General features: G+C 37.2%; 2 protein-coding genes and 1 long non-coding RNA gene across 11 annotated transcripts; 2 read left to right on the forward strand and 1 right to left on the reverse strand.

The window, feature by feature from the left end:
* The first annotated feature begins 191 nt into the window (after positions 1-191).
* Positions 192-6,121, forward strand: mle (dosage compensation regulator mle). 4 transcript variants are annotated; one of them, XM_046613392.2, is made up of 9 exons: positions 192-438; positions 554-1,055; positions 2,228-2,274; positions 2,355-2,596; positions 2,705-4,349; positions 4,429-4,796; positions 4,904-5,173; positions 5,254-5,499; positions 5,574-6,121. In XM_046613392.2, the coding sequence occupies exons 1-9, from the start codon at positions 360-362 to the stop codon at positions 5,907-5,909; spliced, it is 3,735 nt and encodes a 1,244-aa protein (XP_046469348.1). In that variant the 5' UTR covers positions 192-359; the 3' UTR covers positions 5,910-6,121. The 4 variants fall into 4 exon arrangements, with proteins under 4 accessions (XP_046469348.1, XP_046469349.1, XP_046469351.1 ...); XM_046613393.2 differs by having other exon boundaries at positions 2,708-4,349; XM_046613394.2 differs by lacking the exon at positions 192-438 and having other exon boundaries at positions 914-1,999.
* A 411-nt stretch (positions 6,122-6,532) lies between these two features.
* Positions 6,533-22,028, forward strand: syd (JNK-interacting protein syd). Of its 6 annotated transcripts, XM_046613401.2 has the most exons (19): positions 6,533-6,802; positions 7,553-7,872; positions 7,964-8,138; positions 9,371-9,778; positions 10,198-10,395; positions 10,537-10,572; positions 11,536-11,553; positions 12,042-12,099; positions 12,184-12,240; positions 12,317-12,652; positions 12,738-12,917; positions 15,420-15,621; positions 15,717-16,537; positions 16,621-16,840; positions 16,925-17,210; positions 17,293-17,487; positions 17,572-17,661; positions 17,826-17,886; positions 18,972-19,110. In XM_046613401.2, the coding sequence occupies exons 2-19, from the start codon at positions 7,579-7,581 to the stop codon at positions 18,973-18,975; spliced, it is 3,639 nt and encodes a 1,212-aa protein (XP_046469357.1). In that variant the 5' UTR covers positions 6,533-6,802; positions 7,553-7,578; the 3' UTR covers positions 18,976-19,110. The 6 variants fall into 6 exon arrangements, with proteins under 6 accessions (XP_046469357.1, XP_046469352.1, XP_046469354.1 ...); XM_046613396.2 differs by lacking the exon at positions 17,826-17,886 and having other exon boundaries at positions 18,972-22,028; XM_046613400.2 differs by lacking the exon at positions 17,826-17,886 and having other exon boundaries at positions 6,534-6,802; positions 7,964-8,084; positions 18,972-22,028.
* Positions 20,931-23,001, reverse strand: LOC124212860 (uncharacterized). Its single transcript, XR_006881761.2, has 2 exons — positions 21,970-23,001; positions 20,931-20,969 (listed from the first exon to the last, which is right to left on the reverse strand). It is a non-coding gene; the product is annotated as an uncharacterized lncRNA (long non-coding RNA).
* Between the last annotated feature and the right edge of the window lie 7 nt (positions 23,002-23,008).

The raw sequence follows: 23,008 nt of genomic DNA on the forward strand, positions 1-23,008 counted from the left end.
AATACAACATTCTATTATACGTTGACTGAAGACTCTTCAGTCAGCGTATTATGGCCGTGTTCGTAAATTGACTGCCAGTACTAAAAATTCCCTAGGACAGAGACAGAGCTGTCGCACAAAAAATGAACAATGTACAAAATTCGCTTACGGCAACGCGATACATTTCGGAACCCGCTGAACATCACCGCTGTAAGCTATTTCAGATTCCGACCAATTCGCGGACAGTCGAACTTCGGGAGAGGTTATCAGACCGTCAACCATCCGTCAACCGTCGGTCTGTTTATAGACAATTTCGGTGCTTGGTGCAGAGTGAAACTTAAAGACTGAAATCGTCATTAAGTGTCACTTGACAGTCGATAATGGGTGATATCAAGGCATTTCTGCATCAATGGTGTGCCAAGAATGGACACGATCCACAGTTCGATGTTCGACCGACCGGTAAGCGTTCATTCTCAATGTGTCAAACTGTTGCCTGCTCGATCGGTGAAAAGTTAGCCGTAGTTAAAACTTATCGTTTTTAACTCATTCACTTTACTTTACTTTTTGTCAAAAGGCCCGAAGAATCGACAGAGGTTCTTGTGCGAACTCCGAGTATCCGGCTACAATTATGTTGGTGCTGGTAACTCAACTAACAAAAAAGATGCCCAGGGTAACGCGGCGCGTGATTTTGTGAATTATCTTGTTCGCATGGCGATTGTCAATCCCAATGATATACCTGTGGATATTGGAACTCTTACTTCTGCTGTACCTGCATCAATTGACCTTCCTGGAGACTCGCTCGCCCCAGCGAGACCTGTTTTTCAGGATGGAATGGGCCCTAATGAAATGGGTCAGGCTTACAGACCTTACAACGAAAGGGGACAGGGAAATTATACCTACATCGACAGGATCGCCGAACAAAAGAAGGTTGAGGAGGCAGAGGACCTGGATGTCAATGCTGGAATTCATGGAAATTGGACAATAGAAAATGCCAAGTCCAAACTCCACCAGTTTTTGCAAACTAACAAAATTAATGCAGATTATAAATATACCCCTGTCGGTCCAGATCACACTAGGTACAATTATTGCAGTCATTCGCTTTCTTCTTTATTGATTTTGCGTCATGTATGTGATGTTTACGTGCAATTTTTTCAAGAATGGATTAGGGTTGTATTTCGTACTTAATCCAAATTTTAGTTCATTCCAGCCCAAAAAATCCTTGGCTCACCTCTGATATACATTTCCTTGATTCAGAGACAACCTCACTTTTTTTTCGCAACACATATAGACACATGTAGCTGATTTTTCGGATGCCATTCTTGATGATGAAAAAGTATTTATTGTCCTTTTGTGCTAGACAAGATAATGAACCGAGCAGATCAAGTACAATTCCACTTTCGACTTATTTCTAGTAAATGAAAATTCAGTGTGCGAAATTCACATATATCTGTGTACAATGTGTGGTAAAAAGAAACGGCGATCTTTCAAGTTTTGTAACTTATTAGTTCTGTGCGATTTTAACTAATGATGTATTTTCAGGGCATTTCAGACAAATCTTTGACTATAATTTGTCAAAGATTTATAGGATTTGCTGTGAATGAAAGTTTTATATTGCGATTGTAGTCAAGCGTATAGTTGAAAGCTGCAAGCATAGAGTACACTCATGAAAAGCCTTGACTACTTTATCGATGTACTTATCATTTCTTTTTTTAACTTTTGTTCATCCCTCATTTTCGCTATGCTTGCCAATAATAAATTACTGTGCCTAGTTAAGAAATAATTTTAGAATTGGAAACAACGTGTTCAAAATAATGGTGATATTCGAAGAGACCATTTTGGAGCACACCATCAATATTTAGTGGAGGCCAGCTCACAAGCGTAGAACAAAACGCTTTTGGACAAGCCATTGAATGGAGTATTATCAAAACCTTTATTTCAATAAAGTGATAATGGTTTTGGTGTTGTCACATGCTGCAGCTTAAACAATGTGCTCCAATTTGGTCTCCGTTTACATCAAGTGGTAAGTTCAATGTCCAAAACTCTTTGGCTCACTCCAATAAGTTGACAACAAATTATATTGTATCAAAGTTCTTATTATTCAGACTTGTAATGATTATTCAAATGGCATTATATTTTTGAATTCACAAATATTTATTCATATGTAACCAATTTATTTGAGTTTGTTAAATACTACTGACTCTTACTTGATTGTTCCTTTTCAAACAGTTTTTGTATATTTATTATTCAGGAGTTTCATGGCTGAAATGACGATCTATGTGAAGAAACTTGGACGAAGTATGTACATTCGATAAGTTACACCTTATTAATTGGATTCAAGTGTAAAAACTTAGATAACTGACATAAAATATTTACAGATGTTACAGGGCGAGAAACTGGTTCAAACAAACAGACTGCATCTAAAAGCTGCGCATTGTCTCTTGTCCGACAATTGTATCATCTTGGTATTATTGAAGCGTTCAGTGGAACGTTGAAAAAAAACAAGGAAAGTGAAAATATGAAGCCATATCCGGTTAAAATTGCACCTGAATTGGAAACGCAGGTCCTTGAGGTTTTAGAAAGTCTCGAAGTTGCCCCAATTAGCAATTTTAACGAACCGGTAAGAGCTTAATTATTTGAACCTTTATGCACTTTTGTGGACCTATCATTTATTTCAACATTTCCTTGAAACATGCTATTGGCAGACCTCAACAGAATTCAATTCCAGCAGGCTCAATCGGAAAATTCTGGAGAAAATGCAAGTGTACCAGGTGTATCGTTAATAACAAATCAGGTCTTGGATGACTTTATATCTTCGAAACCGCAACCAGCTGGTGTAGTCAGTTGGTCTCCGCCTCAACCGAACTGGAACCCATGGGTTGGATGTAACATTGACGAAGGGCCCTTGGCCACAATTAGTTTAGACAAAATGTCTGAGGACATTATGCTGGATCAGAGAGATCGACTTCAGCAGGACACGACTCTTCAAAAGACTATACAAGAAAGATCTACCCTTCCCGTGTTCGCCAAACGGAATGAGATCATGGCGGCAATTAATGATAACCCAGTTATCATTATCAGGGGTAATACCGGTTGTGGTAAAACTACGCAAGTTTGTCAGTTCATTCTGGACGACTACATATCTTCGGGTCAAGGCGCGTATTGCAGTATAGCCATCACGCAGCCGAGACGAATCTCTGCTGTATCTGTGGCAGATCGCGTAGCAGTCGAACGTTGCGAGCCGATCGGCCAAGCTGTCGGATATTCTGTGAGGTTTGAATCCTGTCTACCCCGACCTTATGCCAGTATGATGTTCTGCACAGTTGGAGTACTCTTGAGGAAATTGGAAGGTGGTCTCAGAGGTGTTTCTCACGTGATAGTTGATGAAATTCACGAACGTGATGTCAATTCCGACTTCGTTATGGTCGTTCTTCGGGATATGATACACATGTACCCTGAACTAAGAGTAATATTGATGTCAGCTACTATAGATACCACTTTGTTTAGCGAATACTTCAACAAGTGTCCTGTTATTGAAATACCTGGAAGGGCATATCCTGTGCAGCAATATTTCCTCGAAGATTGCGTTCACTTAACTAATTTTGTGCCACCTGCGGACACGCGAAAGCGGAAAAATCGCGACTCTGAGGATATTCCAGGAGATGGAGACCAAGAGGAAAACTACAACAAAATTGTCAGTGGAAATTATTCTATTCAGACGAAAAATGCAATGGCACAAATGAGTGAAAAAGAAATCAGCTTTGAACTTATAGAAGCTCTTTTACAATATGTCAAAACTCAGAACATTCCTGGAGCTGTACTGATTTTCTTACCAGGATGGAATTTAATTTTTGCTTTAATGAAGCACCTGCAGCAACATCCAGCTTTCGGCGGCTCAAGTTATATCATTATTCCGTTGCATTCACAACTGCCACGTGAGGATCAACGCAAAGTATTTGATCCAGTGCCGACAGGTGTCACAAAAATAATTCTCGCTACAAACATTGCTGAAACTTCCATCACCATTAATGACGTTGTATACGTCATCGATTCCTGCAAAGCTAAAATGAAGCTCTTCACTTCGCACAACAATATGACTAACTACGCAACTGTATGGGCTAGCAAAACCAACTTGGAACAACGGAAAGGTCGAGCGGGTCGAGTAAAGCCTGGATTCTGCTTCCACTTATGCTCTCGTGCGCGATTTGAAAAAATGGATGAACACATGACTCCGGAAATGTTCAGAACGCCTTTGCACGAATTGGCCCTCAGCATAAAGTTGTTGAGACTAGGAAGTATTGGACAATTTTTGTCAAAGGCAATTGAACCACCGCCGCTTGACGCAGTCATCGAGGCGGAGGTAATGTTGAGAGGTAAGTCTGTAGTGGTTATTCTTGCTTTGCATTTGAAAATGCAATGCTCACACACTATAAGAAAATTTGAATTGTCTAGAAATGAAGTGTCTGGATGCCAATGATGAACTAACACCTCTCGGAAAAATCTTGGCTCGTTTACCAATCGAACCGCGCCTAGGAAAAATGATGATTCTCGGATGTATATTCAGAATAGGTGATGCGTTGTCTACAATGGCAGCGAACAGTACAACATTCCCAGAAGTCTATAATATGGGCCCTGACATGAGGAGACTTTCTTATCAGCAAAAATGGTTCGCTGGAGCCAGATACAGCGATCATGTGGCTATGCTGCACGCTTTTCAAGCATGGGAAGAAGCTAGAGGTGGCGGAGAATACGCAGAACAGGCCTTTTGTGATTCAAAGAATTTAAGCTTACCCACGCTTAGGGTTACTTGGGAGGCCAAGGTGCGCATCTTTTCAGTCTGTATTCCAGACTATGTTTGAGATCTTATTGAGAACAGAATGCAGGTAAACGAATAAAAGTTCTGTAAAACTGTCTTTTTTTTCTGTAGAATCAACTTCAAGCTCTCTTACAAAGTACTGGTTTTCCCGAAGAAACATTGTGTCCGACGCCATTAAACTATCAGGCTGGTTCAGACGTTCGTCTTGATACGATTACTGCGCTGCTATGCATGGGCCTCTATCCAAATGTTTGTTTTCATAAAGAGAAGCGAAAGGTTCTTACAATGGAGTCCAAGTCTGCATTGATTCACAAGACATCGGTTAATTGCAGCAACTTTGAGCAAAATTTCCCGTTCCCATTCTTCGTCTTTGGCGAGAAGGTAAAAATTTATCCCAACACCGAATATTTTCACACAGAAATATAGCACATATATTGTAATCATTAAAAAAAAAATTTCAGATTAGAACTCGGGCTGTTTCCTGCAAGCAGATGACAATGGTGTCGCCTATTCACTTGCTACTATTTGGTTCTCGCCGAGTAGAATATGTCGATGGCGTAGTGCGACTAGACAACTGGATAAACTTAGAAATGAAACCAGAAACAGCAGCGGCTATTGTTGCGCTAAGACCAGCCTTGGAAAGCTTGGTAATTAGAGCCAGCAAAGATCCAGAAACTATTTTGGAGCTAAGTCCTGTCGAAGAGAAGGTATAAACAGATTTCTACATGACGTTATAAAACGTGATCAAGCCTTGACGTCATTTTGAATTTATGTTAAACAGGTATTGGTAGTGATCAAGGCTCTTTGCGGGATGAACGCCTGTCGTTTTGAAATGGATCAGATAACTGGCGGAGGCTTTCAATCTCGCAGACCACCGAGAGGACACTCAACCGGCTTTGGTTCTGGAGGAGGTAACAGACCGCCGCCGCCTAAAATGATGCGCGGAGGTGGTTTTCAGGGAGATAGAGGCGGGGGTTTTAGTCACGGCGGAGGAAGCAATTACGGTGGTGGAGGTGGAGGCTATGGTGCTCCGGGACGTAGTGGGTACAATGGCAGAGGAGGAGGTGGTTTCAGAGGCAGAGGAAACTGGGGCAGTGGATACCGTGGCGGATATTAACGAGTTATAATTTATCACAGTCCAATGTTGATTACTTAATTTTAAATCAAGTCAAGCGTTATCTCGCGATAATGGTGATAACGTTACGATTTAAGGCACATTGTCAAAGTAGGTAATTTATAATCAGGCAGTGAGTGCTTATGTCACACTTGATGTAATTAAGTTATACATGAGGTTGAATCGTTCCGAATAAAGAAAGTCATTCGAAACAACTTGAGTCTTGTAAATGTCTACAAACTTTTATTTGTGAGCTTGGAATGATTGCCAGTCAAGTTTTAAAGTCTGCGCCCATCACGAAAATGGATTTTAATACAAGTTTGTACAGTTAACGGTACATCCTTATCTAACACGTGAAGCTAAACCTTATCTCTGCTAATTATGAATGCAATTTGCAATTTTCGGAAAAGTGAGTTCAATCAGCCGGGTTTTTTCCGTATAGTTAAAAACACTCTGAATACGTCGTATAATTTTGTCTGGCTATTGAAATCACTGAAATAAATAAATATCTAGCAAGGCACGTAAAAAAAGGTATTCCACGGTCGTACTAGCGATGTTGCCGATCGAGGGATTACGTATTTTAGTTCTCCCCGTCAGAGCCATCTGGATGAAATAATTTTGTTGCTCTTTGTACTACGTACCGTAATAAATTGCAGTGGGGAAGTGGCGAAAAATGGCGATGACCCGTGTCTCTGAAAATCGTTGATACTGACGGGGGGAGTAAACGAGCAAATGCCTCGAGTTCGGTTATAATATTAAGAAAGAAAAATGACCTGTGCGGTTGACGGGTAACATATTTGAGTGGTGAATCGGTGTTACATCGTGCGGTGGTTGTTCGGGTTAGATCCAAGGTCGAAACTGGTGGTTGCGAAACGTCACAGAACAACCCATACAAGGCAAGCAGGCGCACGTTTAGCGTAGATTATAGATATTTTTCTCTCTCTCGCTCTCTCTAGTAGATTATTGGTAACCTCATCCAGAAGTTCGTTTACGGGTACTCGATAAACAGCCTGGATTATCATGAATCACCAGGAATTTATCTTCAATCTATGTTCCCCCTTTTTTTCCTTACTTATTCTGCTATAGGTTAGGTCTCTGACACTTGAAGTTGACTAGATGAGACACAATTGACTACACGACATTTTCTAGCTCAAGAATGCACAACTGTGTGCTATAACTGTATTATACTCGGTACATACGCGGCTAGCTTATAAAAGCACGTTCATTCTACGGTTTTCTTTTCAATCCTAACTTCATGTGGTGAAGAAAAGAGGCGCAATTCTCTCGTGACAGTTGCACTCACACATGTGCCAACAGTGCTGCTGTCTGTACATTTAACGTAATTAAACGTTACTCCCATAAGTAATACACGATAGTTCTATCAATGTCAATTTCTTATCTCTTAATATGATAAAATTGTGTATTTCCCTCTTGGTGGAACAGTTGAAATAACTCTACATGTTAATTCCAAGAGGATGATAAATTAATCACCTTTATATCCTTGAATTTTTCTCTCTTTTTTTTTATTCATCAATTCTAATTCGTTCTACTGATTTTAAACGTCAATTTCTTGAAAGATATTAGTATAGATACAATTGTGTTCGAGAGAAGACGGATGAATTAACAAAGTCATAATTTAATTTCAGAACCCGTCGGTGTAATCGGCTTAAATATGGATCAGGAAACTGTGTATGGAACGCACGAGGACAGTCATGTTGTCATGTCGGAGAAGGTACAGTCTCTGGCTGGCAGTATTTACCAGGAATTTGAACGCATGATTGCACGCTACGACGAAGATGTCGTCAAAGAACTGATGCCCCTTCTAGTCAATGTGTTGGAATGCTTGGATCTTGCGTATACGGAAAATCAAGAACATGAGGTTGAATTGGAATTATTGCGGGAGGACAACGAACAGCTCGTCACTCAGTACGAGAGAGAAAAACAGCTCAGAAAAACTTCGGATCAGGTATAAGAACCAACGATCACTATACTTATTCATCCTTTGTTTAAGCTATTTTTAAGTGAATTTGATCAGTGGTCTGATTTTTATTTTACAGAAACTATTAGAATTGGAGGACGTAGCTGAGGATGAGAGGAAGGAACTGCTATCGAAGATCGATAGCCTGGAGTCAATTGTTCGAATGTTGGAATTGAAGACTAAAAATTCCCAAGACCACGGTACAAATGCCAAAGTCATCTCCAGTCCATCCCCTCACAGAACCTCCCCCTACAGTAGAGTAGACTGTTTTCTGTTTTGATTTTATATACATGTTACTATATTTGTTTACCATTTTTTTTTTTTATTTCATTTTTACTTGGTTTTTGGGCATATTTTGATGGGCCTCTTTATGTTTGTTACTTTTATAATAGAGCATGCTTTGATTCTTTTTTTTAGTCCTTCATTTAGACGCGCATGTTCCTCTGTCTATTTGCCATTATAAATTTTTCTGGTGGAAATTATATGTCGAGCTTATTTTTCTGTAAAAGTACACTATAGATATGTATTTTCCTTTGAATACTATAACAAAATGTATCGATTGCCATTTTCTTGAATTAATACATGCAATTTAGGAAGGAAACGAACTAAAATCGATTTTCATTTGCAAGTAAAGAATTTTTTTTCAATTCATTATAATGAATTCCATGAAATAAAATATGCTTTGTATATACGCCAAAGTATTAATTGCCTAAGTATCAATTGACACCAGAGAAGTATTTTGTACGATGTTTCAGTAGGGTTGGTAAAATCTGTTTCAATTCAAGCTTACTGTCGACTTGATGAATATTTTTTATACATTTAATTGTGTATTTAAATGATGGAAATATTTTCAAAGACAGAGCAGATGCTTGCAAGAAATCAACTGGTCGAAAAACGTTGACACTTCTTGTTTGGTAGTTGTAAATGGAATTTACAAAGTAAAAAAAATTTGACCTTGCGTCAAATTATTTAACATCTTGTTACCTCCGGGACTCCGAAAGAAATCTAGTTTCTAAGATTTGCTAAGTGTCAATAACCATGTACAATCCAATAGTACATACTTTTAAAAAAAATAATGTCAAAGTAATCTTCCAATATACGTTTATTTGCAAAATTTTCCATGCGAGTATGTTTTTCAAAACAATTTCCTAATGTCAAGAATTTTTGTCTTGTAGTACAAATCGAAAGAGGCAATAATTTATCCTACAATCGACATCCTGTAGATTTACAATTACACCTACTCATTATTCCCAAGGCATCATGGTCCACATTCATTTTCATTTACTTCATTAGTCATTTTTATCAATTGATCATTTTCATTATGCTATGAACATTTTTTCACTTGTACATTCGCAAACCAAGCTTGTAAACAGCAAAATCATACTTGCCGTCTTGTAGAATGACGAGTTATGATATAAAATTTATATTGTAAACTGTTTAATCGATTATGAAAATTTGCATCGTGGTATTTCATTCCTTATTTTAGTTGTCCGTCTTGAAGAAAAGGAATCTGAGATGAAGCGTGAATATTCTCGATTGCACGAACGTTACACAGAGTTATTCAAAACACATGTAGATTACATGGAACGTACCAAAATGTTGGTGGGAAGTACAGAGAGATTAGAAAATACCACCGGGGCTCGAGGTCCTTCCCGCTTACCTTCGCTAGGATTAGCTCATATGTCTCGAAGTTCTGGCCCCTTGAGCTACGGATTTCAAAGTTTGGAAGCCAGTATAAATGCTGATGACGGTCAGGAAGAAAGTCCACCTAGCGGAGCTAGCCTTAGAGCAGAAATGTTGGATAGTAGTAACGAAGCAGCTATCGAAACTTCGGACAAAAGCCAGCTCACAGATCAGCCCTTACAAGAAAACAAAACTACTGCAATTTCGAGACGTAAGTTGAAGACGCAGTACAGAAAAAAAAACATTCAATTTCAGAGATTCATCAGTGTGATTGTTATTTTCTTTAATAATATCCCATCATTGAAAAGGATCCAGAATTTTATAGTATTTTTATTTTTTCAAATGCATTGTTCTCTTGAATTATTCATAGGGATTAAATAAAATGTCTTTTCTAATGGTATACCATTCAAATTAACATTCCAACTATGCTTCTCTATCAGATTGACAGATTCTACAATTACACATTTCCTTTAAGGTTTACTACCATACTTTCAATTATTCATTACCTCGTTTGTGTAACACGGAAAAATGCAAACACTCTGCCTTAAAACCTTGGGAACATATTAATAATTATCATATAGTTGTCAGCAATTGGTGAATGAATCATGAATAAACTTTTTATGTGCGCAGAGGAAAGTCCAGAAACAGAAATGCCACCGGTAATTGTAACACCGACAACACCTAGCGGTCCAGAAAAAACTGCCACAACTCCAAGTGGTAGAACAAGAACAGATAAGGAACAACGAAGTGGAAACACGTTATATCAGGAACTTAGTTTTCAGGATGCGGATGCACTCGGTGAAATGGACGAAGGTGCAGATATCACTGGTAATGTAAAACAAATATGTAAACGTCTGGTTAAAGATGGTTGACAATATTTAAATATTGAAAAAAAACCAAGAACTAATAGAATAAATCTAATAAATAGAGTTTTTTCAACAAGTTCAATTTGATTTGTTCTTGTTGCAGGGAGCTGGGTACATCCAGGAGAATACGCTTCGTCGGGTACGTTTGTAGCAATATTTCTCCACATGATATATTTTTTCGTTTATTTTCGTACTGTCTATTGTCCGCATTCGAAGAATTGTAGCAACTATGTAATGATATAATTGATCATTACCTTCTCAACCGAACTCGTGGATCTAAATCCAACTGTTAAATTGGATGTAGTGGTTGCATCTTGTTGTATTTACACAGCTGTTGTACCGTCATTTGTTTTTCAAAGCATTGAAATGATAATATATACCACGTTGTTCCGGATATAAACCGACCCCGCATGTAAGACGACCCCGAATTCTGACAATATTTCAGGGTATTTTTCTGTCAGTTACTCGCGCATAAAACGGGTCCGCGTGTAAGACGAGGATGATTTTGGTAGGTGATGTCAAGGACAAAAAACTTCGGCTTATATTCAGAACAATATGGTACATACTTAGACTTGTTGAGAGCAACTGTTTTTCCTTTTAACTGAATTCCGAAATCAAAAAAAGAAGGTGCATAACGATTTATTCGATAATTATATAGTTTAATCTTACACATGCCACTTGCTTGCTCCCTGAAATATCTTTGCTTTGTTCGAATTCAGTTTACAAGGCAAGAATAACTTCTGCATGCAATGCGAACTATGTTTCATTTATGTTGAAATGAGAAGCGTCCGGTTTGCGATATTTTAATACAAAATGTTGCAAATTAGGGATCGATTCGATTATAGTATTTTCAAAAGAAAAAAAAAAAAGGTAATACACCTCACAATTGAAAGCTATTTTATAAGAATCCCAAGTTGGCAGAATGCCAGTATAAAACTTGACGATATTTCGGTATTTGGAAAATTGAAATTTCATACGTAAGGAAAAAAAATTGACTACTAACATGTATGTATATTTGCATTGTCTGTTCCTTTGCTGTCCATCTGTTCGCGTCAAATCTTCATTGAACGATGCATGCGACGAATAACCCATCCATATGCAGTCAATGACAACTTTTTCGGTAAGCGTCTCTGAATAACTGACTATTTTCTATCTAATCTGATTATTGGACGTTTGTAAACCTTTCCTTTCATTGTTTCTACAGTATTCTTATAAACATTTGGTCAAAGCATGATTCTTTAGGCACCAAATTGAATTCAAAATATCTTAACAGCTTTCTCAAGTAACATTTAAACAAATTTCTCCGGTTGCATTGAACGACGCAAAAATTGCAAACACAAGAAATTTAAGTACCTTACACTCATATGATGTTAACAAAAATAATCATTTCTAAATTTAGTTTGGATTTGTTTAACCGAAAATACGAGAGCATAAAGTTTCTACTTACTGCCTTAATATTCTCATTTGCTCTGTACCTATATTTTGCTCATCTGGTTCTTTCAGCACCACACAAATTTCCTTTGCTACTGCTTTATCCATGAGGATAACAGTTGAGAGAATACTGCACACCACTCAATCATTATATATTAATTGATGAATTTTTTTTAGGCATGGGGAAAGAGGTGGAAAATCTTATTATGGAAAATAACGAACTCCTAGCAACCAAGTAAGCAATTCGCTCAGTCTCATTCATCATGATTTTACATTCGCTTTTAACATCTACAATAATAATACAAATTTATCTTTCCAGAAATGCACTGAACATCGTCAAAGATGACCTGATAGTCAAAGTAGACGAGTTAACTAGGTAAATATATTACAAACATTTTCTTAGTCAAAGTAAAATTCGATTAGCTAATATGTGACCCTTTACGTTATTCTAGTGAGCAAGAAATACTGAGAGAGGAAGTCAGGGCTTTACAACAAGCCAGAGAACGTCTTCGTCAAAAGGTATCAATGCTGGAAGAAGAGCTGAAGAAAACTAGAGAAGAAGCAGAAGCGGCTGCAAAAACGACAAAGAGTGATGACGAAGAGGATGTTCCGCTGGCCCAAAGAAAGCGCTTCACAAGGGTAGAGATGGCGAGAGTTTTAATGGAGAGAAATCAGTACAAAGAGAGGTTCATGGAACTTCAAGAGGCTGTCAGGTGGACAGAAATGATCAGAGCATCCAGAACTGACCCCGCGAGTATCTCCAGTGGAAAACAGTCAGTGTGGCGGTTGTGAGTATTAAACAATGAACCACAAAATTTTTCCTCAATTATTCTGCATTGATACTGGTATCTGACTCCCCCTTTGTTTATCCAGTTTTAGTAATCTCTTCACAAGCCCGGCAGATCGAGGGGGATTAGCACGGGGACAGCATACCCTACCACACATGCGTTACAGTGCACCGACTAATCAAATTACTCCAGCTCCGGCTCTAGACGCGATGCGCAGACGAACAATGAAGAATCGTCATGACTTTCTTGACCAAGGAGACAACATGTGAGAAAACAAACCAGTTCTAACTTATAGTTGTATCCATATTTATGGATTGAAGCTTGACTCATTTTACTCACGGTTCAGTTAGTTTTCGTTGTAATCGTTGATCACGTACACACACTTTACGTTATTCAATTGTTCTGGTAACAATTATCTTTTGGTAGAATCTCTTATCTTTTCTCATTGTAATTTCTCAACAACTCTTTTTTTTTTCTACAATTTATTATGCTCATTCCCTGGTTAAAGTCTTTAGCACCCTCGCTTAGTTTAGCTAAATCTAGCTAAGATGCTATTTATATCATAAACCTGAACTTGACATCAACAGCAACGCATATGAATATGTGAAAATGTTGTTGTGCAAGTACAGCAAATTCAAACATCGACACGTAGACGATGTGTGCATAAGATCCTTTGCATCTTTGGTTGATGTCTCAATTTTCACAGACTTCTAACAGAAATTGAGTTGGATGTCTTTAGTGCTCTTCTTTACTGCTCACAATTTTCCTCTATCGTATCACGATTATCTTTAATTAAGAAAATCTCGTTTAATTTTTGTTCAGCAAACGTCAGTTCTATATTTATTTTCAATAATTTATCTTATAATTTTACATCATCTTTCAAATGTTTGTAATGTACATCGCTTTACTTTTACAGTAATATTTATTTGAATTCGTCTACTCGTAGAAAACGATACCGTAATTATTTATCATATATTCACATCTATATTCGAAAGAATTGCGATTGAAATTGTCAAAATATAAAATGGTTTTTGGTTTACATAGAGGACCAACTCAAACCGAAAGTGAACACGTTATTTTCCGATAGGAAGTTAATTTCCTGGAAAATTCATTAACGTAAGAATGATTTATCATGATTTCGCAGAAGCTGATGTATGAATCGATATTTTTTGAAGTAATGGGTATTAAAAATCTTTACAGATTAGAGCCATCTTTGGTTAGTTGGGATCCATAGCTTTTGTCGCAACTCGCGATTAAAATCATGACTGATTCAAAAGATGTGAGTTCCTTTCGTATAATCTGCGTTTTTAACAGTTTCTTTATCTTTCGTGGCTGCATATTTTCAGTATTTGGCATACATTTATTCAATGTATCTTAAATTTTTCAATTAAATGAAATTTTCTGACTCTCTGTCACTGTATACGTTATTATATATTCGTGGTACGAGGTTCTGTAATAGCTTATACCATGTGCTTTATCTTTATGGCGCTGGTTCTGTTGGGTATTTTTGTCAGTGGCGATTGGGTCAGCATGAGGTCTGTTCGATGATTTGTAGCAAAGAAATAATGTACCATTCAAGTATTTCACCAGTACAACATGAAAAATTTGTTAAATAATATATTTTATTCGCGAAAAATCAAGCATTGCCATTCAGTCATCATACTTTTTCATGTTATTTAAGAATGTAAATGAAAATAGTGTTCTGAATGCATCATCACATTCTATATGTATAATACTCATTCAAATAATTCAACTCATTTTAATTCGTACGTAAAATATTTTACCAGTTTTGTGTTGTATATAAAAGTTTGTACATTTTCTGGATTATATTTATCACACGTATAAACGTGTATATTCATATATATATACTTATATAGTTTATTGATTAGTGAATAAAACTAATTTTAATTACGTTACATATGGTTTTTATTTCAATATAATAATTAAACTTTAATTATTTATTCTACTCGGGTTACCTTTACTATCCTTTCAAGTGATTATCAGCGTTCTTAGAAAATGCTCATTACTTTGACTATCAGACCTCTTGTAAGTCGAATTTCAAGTAAATTTATTTGGCCTTGTGCTTGTGCTGTAGCTTACATGACCTATGTATAATTAATATTCCTCTCTCAATATTGAATCAATAACTGGACATGATTTTCAGCCTTCACGTGGTTGCCTTGACTAATACTTTGGGAGAATATTTTTCCATAATTTAAATCGACACTGAATCAGTATTCAATGTACCCAATGTCCGTTCTCACCCTTCCCATCCCTGATATGAATACTGTTGCAGAGATGTATTCACAGATCTCACGTTGTGTAAACGAAACTTGTAATCAATTACGAGTCTGTTACGAATGCATGTCATTGAGTACTGATTTCAACAAACTTTTAAATAAAAAATACGTATAAAATAATCTCACCATATTGATAAAAAAAAAGTACATTGTCATTAGGATGTAATTTGTTTTCTATACTCAGAGAATATACTTTGATTGCTACTATTCGTTGTTCGGTTCCCGCATTGCGTTAACGAACCTGCTTTTGGTAATCGGGTCCCCAAGATGCGTGTAAAACTGTTTCTAATCGAGCGAAAAACATTTGGTGATGACTAAATTATTTGTGGAAATATTTCTGAATTTTTAGTGAAAAATTGTGCTTTTATAGCAGAATCATGACAAATGTCAAGATTGTAATTTAAACCAGTTTAATATGTAAATATTACTGTATGCAGATTGCTCAGACATTGATAATCTGTTTACAGGTCCTCGGAAAAGTTAGTAGCTCGACGAGCTAACGAACGGAGGGAACAATACCGTCAAGTACGAGCTCATGTAAGGAAAGAAGACGGCCGTTTACAAGCTTATGGCTGGAGCTTACCTGGGAAACCGAGCGCACCTGCTAGACAGCCTGTACCTGTTCCTGTATATTGTAGACCGTTACAAGAGACCGAGCCTGGAATGAAGGTGAGTTACTCTTCTTAAGACTTATTTGAAATATCAAAAGTTCCTTGAATCGCACAATGTTCTAAAAATACAACACATATTTCTCTGTACAACAGATATGGTGCGGAGCTGGTGTCAACTTGAGCGGTGGAAAGACAAGGGATGGTGGTAGCATGGTAGGCGGTAGTGTATTTTACGCAGCCGAGGCTCAAGAGAATAACGTGAAGACTGCCGAGGACGCTGTTGAGCACTTGGATAAGGAGCTTCAGGAGAGCGAGCAGCAGCGATTAGAAGCCGAGCGATTAGAGCAGCAGCTAAGTTCCCTAGTTTGGATTTGCACGTCAACACAAAAGATGTCTAAAGTGACGGTCATCGATGCGAATAATCCAGCAGACATATTGGAAGCCTTCAACGTTTGCCAAAGTCATTTGTTATGCATCGCAAGTGTTCCAGGTGCTAAGGAGAGCGATTATGTATTGGGATCGAATGACAACTCCATCCAAACGAATGGCGCTGGCGATCAAAACAGCAATAGCGAACCAGTTTCCTTAGAGCTGAGCGAAGCCAGAGAGAATAGCAACTCCAAGGTAGAAGAGAAGGTCAAAACAGATGTCGACAATCAAAATTTAGATGATCACAATGCGCCTGAAGACTCTGACAAAGTTGACGCGGATCCTAATAGTAACACTGAACCACAAAGTTTAGAAAGCATCGATAGCGAGACGGCAAATTTAGGGAAAGTGCAATTTGTAAAGAGTACACCTGAGCCGTCGATGCAAACTAACGATACGGATTTGGTGACGGAAAAAATGTCCTCCGTTCAACCAACCATGTGGTTGGGTGCTCAAAATGGTGCTGTATTTGTACATTCAGCTGTAGCCAAATGGACTATCTGTCTGCATTCGGTTAGATTGAAAGATGCAGCTTTGGCCATTGTGTAAGCATCAGTCGCCATTCCGCATTCATAGTCTTTGTGTAAAATGTTACCAATATAACAAGGGTCCGACCTTATCGTTTCAGCCATGTTCAAGGAAGAGTTTTGGTCGCCTTAGCCGATGGAACAGTGGCAATATTCCGAAGAGGTTCCGACGGCCAGTGGGACCTCTCGCAGCACCACATAATAACACTTGGTAGTCCTCAACATTCCATAAGGTGTATGACCGCTGTTACAGGAAAAACTGTTTGGTGCGGATATAGAAACAAAATTCACGTCGTTGATCCTATCGCCTTAACTCTGGAGGTAAGCTGAACTTATACACCAGGGAAAAGTGAAGACATTCGATTTATAAATTCCAAATATCTTCTGGTATTCTTGCAACTGCAGTGCACCGTCGATGCCCACCCTCGTCGAGAGTCGCAGGTCCGGCAACTCGCTTGGTTGGGGGAGGGAGTCTGGGTCAGCATCAGATTGGATTCAACATTAAGGCTGTACCACGCGCATACCTATCAACACCTCCAGGACGTCGACATAGAGCCTTACGTCAGCAAGATGCTGGGCACAGGAAAGTTGGGATTCTCATTTGTGAGAATAACTGCTCTGCTTATATCGTCTAACAGATTGTGGATTGGGACTGGAAATGGAGTAATCATATCCGTACCTTTGTCCGAAAGTGAGAAAAGTTGGGTTTAAAATACCAGTAATTACACGACTCATGAATTAGTCTCTTCAGTATATTTTCCGATCAATTCAAGGTGCTGGTGGTTCTATGGCAGTCTCACGAGCGCAGGCTGGTATGAAAACAGACGCGCCTGGTGTGGGTGTCAGGGTCTTCGCATCCGACAAGGGAGTAACGCCTGGAAGTTTTGTACCTTACTGTAGCATGGCGCATGCTCAGCTCAGTTTTCACGGACACCGAGATGCTGTAAAGATGTTTGTTGCCGTACCTGGTAAGAGTCTCGTATATTTTACACGAATTGAAAACTACCCGTTCCGTTTCATTACTACAATAATAATACTACATGTTTTTTCAGGACAAGGCGGCCAAAGTATCGTGAGCGATGGATCACAGCCCGCAATGCTTGTATTATCCGGTGGTGAGGGGTACATTGATTTCCGAGTTGGTAAGTTTTTTTTTTTTTTTATCACGTTTTGATGATGACTATGACGGTCTACCTTTATTACAATCTTTATAGTACACTTGAATGAGTTATTGTGATCTTTAAAATTGAAACTGATGAAAATCACGGTTGCGTTTTGAGTTTTTCGGGGTGATTCGTAATTTCAGTTGAAGAGGCTGAGGACGAAAGTGACGTTGCGACCCACCTCATTGTGTGGCAGCTGGTCAGGTATGCCCCCAGAGAGTAATAGGAAACGGTCGATTTAATTTGGTTCTTATTACTAATCAACAACTATCCGTATCTCGATTAACTTTTGTTGTTTCACACTAACTTTCAGTAAACTAACGATTAGGAATTTCGATACAGCAAATCTTTTGTTTTTAAAAACTGTAAAGAGATTATAACGGCTTAAAAAATTTTCTACAACTTGACGATTGGTAATTTGATAATGTGGAAGCGGTTTTGTCGGTTCAACTATTGTCGGTTCGAATGATTAACGTAAATTGGTCGAAACCGGGTTAATATTAAAATACAGACTGCAATATAAATTCTCACCGCCTGTCCTGGTGTTTAAATTAAGGAACACGTGAAATATGTACAGCACCCAAAAATGCACAACACATACATACGTACAATGTCATTTGATTACTGTGCTCATCATGGGAATTGTATAAAATATCATTTCTTTTAGGATACCCTAAATTCATATACACACATTGTGTTTTTTTTTTTTTGAATCGGCAGAAGATTATTTGTTGATATTTACGGTACGAACACGTGAACATTGAATTTATTTATGATTTGTTAGTGAGAGTCTGAAAAACTGGTCTTTAGTTCGTGGATTAACATCGAGCTGCTGTCATATTTTAAACGCTATGTCGTAATCAAAGCTCTCGTATCGCTATACGAAAGGTTGTAATTGATCTTGTATATTGTTAATCGGTAACTTAAAAAATACTCGTTGCTGGCTTGAAGCCACTATTAGCGTTAATTGGCAAGGAGCTTTCACAGTTTCAAGAGTTGATGATGTATAAAATATTTGGAACAAAATTAATTTCATTGATTGCAGCAACCACTGGATAAAACTATTTCATTAATGGAAAATGCACGATTTGAAACTTTGCAAAATATTTCCATATACATATCCTTCACTCTCTGGGAGCTTCCGCAGCCGGTATATGTATATTGTGTTGTACAAAGCTGACTTCATCTGCACCTTTCTTCTGCTAATACACATTAGTTGTGATGTATAAAGTACCGTATTTCAATATTTCAAACAAACGTATGCACAACAAAAATGTCATTTTCTACAGGTGACGGTGATGATACGGACGATGGAATCGAGAGGTCGAATCTTGCCGCTAACTCTGAAGAACATGGAGAACAAAGTCATTTGATCGTTTGGCAAGTTCAATGCCCTTTGCCAGTACCAATAACTGCATAGAATAACGAAGGAAGCGATTGAAAAAGCTTTTCATTTTAGTTCCTGGATTATCAATCAGCGTGTTAATTTGTCATACTATTCGACTATAGCATCTGTCAAACATATTGAATTATGCAAATCTTTCACACAAGAATCCGTTAGTGGCGTTCCTCTTTTCGAAAATTGAATTACTTTGGGCAGTGGTCTCTTCTTGCGTAACGGTTTACGTAGTTTGTAACAGAAATATGTGGTAGCAGTCGTACCGTTAGTACCATCTGTGATCTAATTGAGTAACAGTAGCAGCGTATTTTGCATAAAATTCGATACACTGCTCATTTACCGAATATGCATAGACTCTTGGCTCGTTATACGTAGAGCATATCTAGCAAAACATACGTAGAGAATAGAAAAACGTTTGTATAGAAGATGGAAAATTTTTAACGACGCTTTCAAATTCAAAGTCTTTCGAAATTGTTAACAAGTTTGAGGGAAAAAACGTACTGTACGTTAATACTGCTTCCAATTCGCTTGATTTGACGTATCGATGAATCTTTGCGATATGTAATAATTACCCTACTAAATTTTTACTCGGTCTAGGTGTGATGAATAAGAATTTTCACAGATGACTCGACGCGAAATGAAATTAACACCATTTAATTAATTCGACAGAAAGGACAAGTACTTGAGTAAAATTTAAGAATAAAAGTTCTATTGTAATAAGCCAAACTTGTTGGGGGAAAATGTGTGTGTTACTGTTTTATTATTTTCATCTTGTTCTTTGCAAAAATATGACGGGATTTTCATGCTGTACACAGACGTAATCTTAATTTTATTCCTAATTTATCGTTATATAACTAATCACTGATCATTTTACTCAAAACATTGTTATTTAAAAATAACCAATGAAACATCGAACTAATTAAGCTCGACTCAATATTTTAGATCTTAACAGATTTCATAATTAATAGGTATCTATTTTATGACTTTGAAAGGCATTATTTAGAGTATTAATGAGTAATTTCATTACACGCAATGAAAGTGAAACAATTTACAAATTAGATATTAATCGATTTGTAGCAATTTTTTTGTGATATTTGTAGCTAGCTAATTTATTTTTTTAATCCCGCAGAAGCTGCATGAGATATTTTTTGTTTTTATTTCCATGCAAAGTCTTATTATACTTCGATATTATTTACACCAAAAACTAAACACTGGCATAATTTCTATGCTCATTCGCCCAGCACCTTGTCAAAGTCTCGAAACATGAAAGCAACAATTATTTGATACATAGCAGTAAGTGGATACATACAAATAATATGTATATACCATTTTGTGTGGATTTGAGAACGATGTTAATTCTTGTCCGATCAAGTTTTACAGAATTGATTGTATAATATGCGAATTCTTACAATTCTCATTACGGTGAAAATTTAATTTCTTCTCTCTGTACATGATATAAATATTTGTTTTTTTTTTTTTTCCTGCAAAGTGCGCTTATTTAATTATCAGAAGCCTTTTGTTATCCATATATTTGTAAATCATGCTTAATTAAATTTAATTATAACTGTGCTAGAATGTAAACTACATATTTAATTAATTTATAATAAATTATATTAGCAACTAATAAATATTAGGTTTATAAATTATGTACAGTTTAACGGTATCCAACCGACATACGGGGGAATCGATAACACTAAAATAATATGATCAATATGGTCGCACAGCATACGTTACATCTGGCTTTATGCTTTATGGAATATGCTGAAAAACGATGTCCGCGAAGTTCTTGGGTGTCTTGTGATGTATACATTTCATCCTAAATAGTGGCCTCAATTTTTTTCTTCCCTGGTTCTCATTATCGTCAATTTCGCGTAGCGAGATGGAGAATCTATTATCAAATAGAAGCATTTGAGCCAAAGTTGTTGATTAAAGAACAGTTCAGGGGTCATCGATTATTATCAATCAAATGCCGATTGCGTGATAAATTTACCTGCTCAATAATCGAGCAGCGCCAATTCGAGCAGCAGGTAGCGATTTAGAGACACAGCTATAATGAATTTAATCAAATGTATCGTTACATTATTTTCATTTCATTGCTACCGCTCTCAAAACCTTATAAATACCAGCGCAATATTCAAATGCAAAGAATATACCTAATACAAAGTATTTAAATAGTATATAAATTCAGACCCGGAATCGTACCACAGTGGCAAATTGTTCATTAATAGTATCCGATGGAAATAAATCGAGGACGGTAAAACAAGTAAAAACCGGCTAACGAAGCGCGATACACTGCTGATTTCGTGTAGTTTAATTTAATAAATTCGAAAGAAAGAAAGAGTAAAATATAATTAAAGTATAATAAAGCATAAACAAACCCGAGGCTGGTCACGGACCAATGTCGAGTAAAGATTCCAATTCTGTAAATAAGCATCACGTACTGTAACATTTCGTGCGTAATTCTACCTAATTATTACAATACTTGCACACGGCATAATAGCTCAATGTCTATTATTTATTACGAAAACGGAAGATAAGTATGATGCAGCTTTGTCGCCCACTATTCTCTCTCTCTCTCTCTCTCTCTCTCTCTCTATTATTAACGACACTTCCCTTCGTATGTCATATTTTATGAAAAAGAAAAACTATTGCACCATTAAGCAACCAAGCTTTATCATCATATTATTATTACCATTAATACATGCATACTTGAATATCCCTCACTCATGTTATATGTATGAATATATGTGTAATAGATATTGTAATATTTATATGATCACCACGTAGTAAGTAACGTATCTTTTGAAACATCGTCGTGTTTTTGAATGCCTGCAGAGCGATAAATGTCTTGTACCTAACTATAGATATACTTCAATATGTATACATACCTATAATATGGGATGAGCTGCTAGTTGATTGGCGCTAATAAAGATAACGATGGTGAGAATAGGTTTTTTTTTTGTTATTTCCGATTATCACTTTCATGTTATGTGTACCTTCTCGTCGATCACATATCGAGCAATGTCGAGTTGTGAAAAGTGTGTTAACGTACCATAAACAAATCGGAATATGAGGCAATCCTTGGTATTCGTTTGAAATATTATTACGGACCTTACGGAAACGAAAATAAACGAAGCCTGCGAATATCGTTCGTAGTTTCTATTCTATTATCGATTCAGTTTATCAACGGTATTTAGCAATTGTGTCACGTTTGTCACGTATAACACGGAGTTGTCAGATATTCGGAAATGTTTATTCTCAGTCTGAAATTTTAAAACTGCTAATGCAATCGACGCATTGGCTACCGGTGTCGGTATTTCGTTCGTAATGCATAGTTTTATTATATCTGTTTCGCCAGAAATCGCCAATATTCTTAAAAGAAAACATTGTATTTGTGGCCAAAAGAGCGATATTTTTAAATCTGATAAAAAACAACCGTGACTAGAAGTAGACAAAGTAATTAGTAAAAATTTTTTAACCATCGGACAGATTTATTTCTGACAAACTTAATCACCAGTTAAAAGATTACCGTTATAAATATTTCTCCCACGATTATACACCAAGTTACTTTTCCGTATTGTATTATATTGGCTTGATAAATATATCTGTATATCGATCGTAACAACAAATTTCAAACAGACGATTACAGGCATCGTTTTTCTTTGTCCCCAGTACAAAAAAAAAAAAATAACGACTCATAATTCATTCGATTTTTCGTGGGACAAAAATTCCGTTATCGAAAATTGAAATGCCGAGGCGAACGAGCGCGTTCGAATTTTTCTTTCAAAAATGCAAGAGGACCGAGTGAGATTTTTCGCTTTCAAGAAAAAAAACAAGGGCCTGCTCCTCAAACGGGATCGCCGACCTTAGACATACCACCACTACCACAATCGGCAGAGTTGCCACCTCCATCGGCAACTTCGACGC

Source organism: Neodiprion pinetum, chromosome 2, assembly GCF_021155775.2.
Source record: "Neodiprion pinetum isolate iyNeoPine1 chromosome 2, iyNeoPine1.2, whole genome shotgun sequence".
NCBI classification, from domain to species: domain Eukaryota; kingdom Metazoa; phylum Arthropoda; class Insecta; order Hymenoptera; family Diprionidae; genus Neodiprion; species Neodiprion pinetum.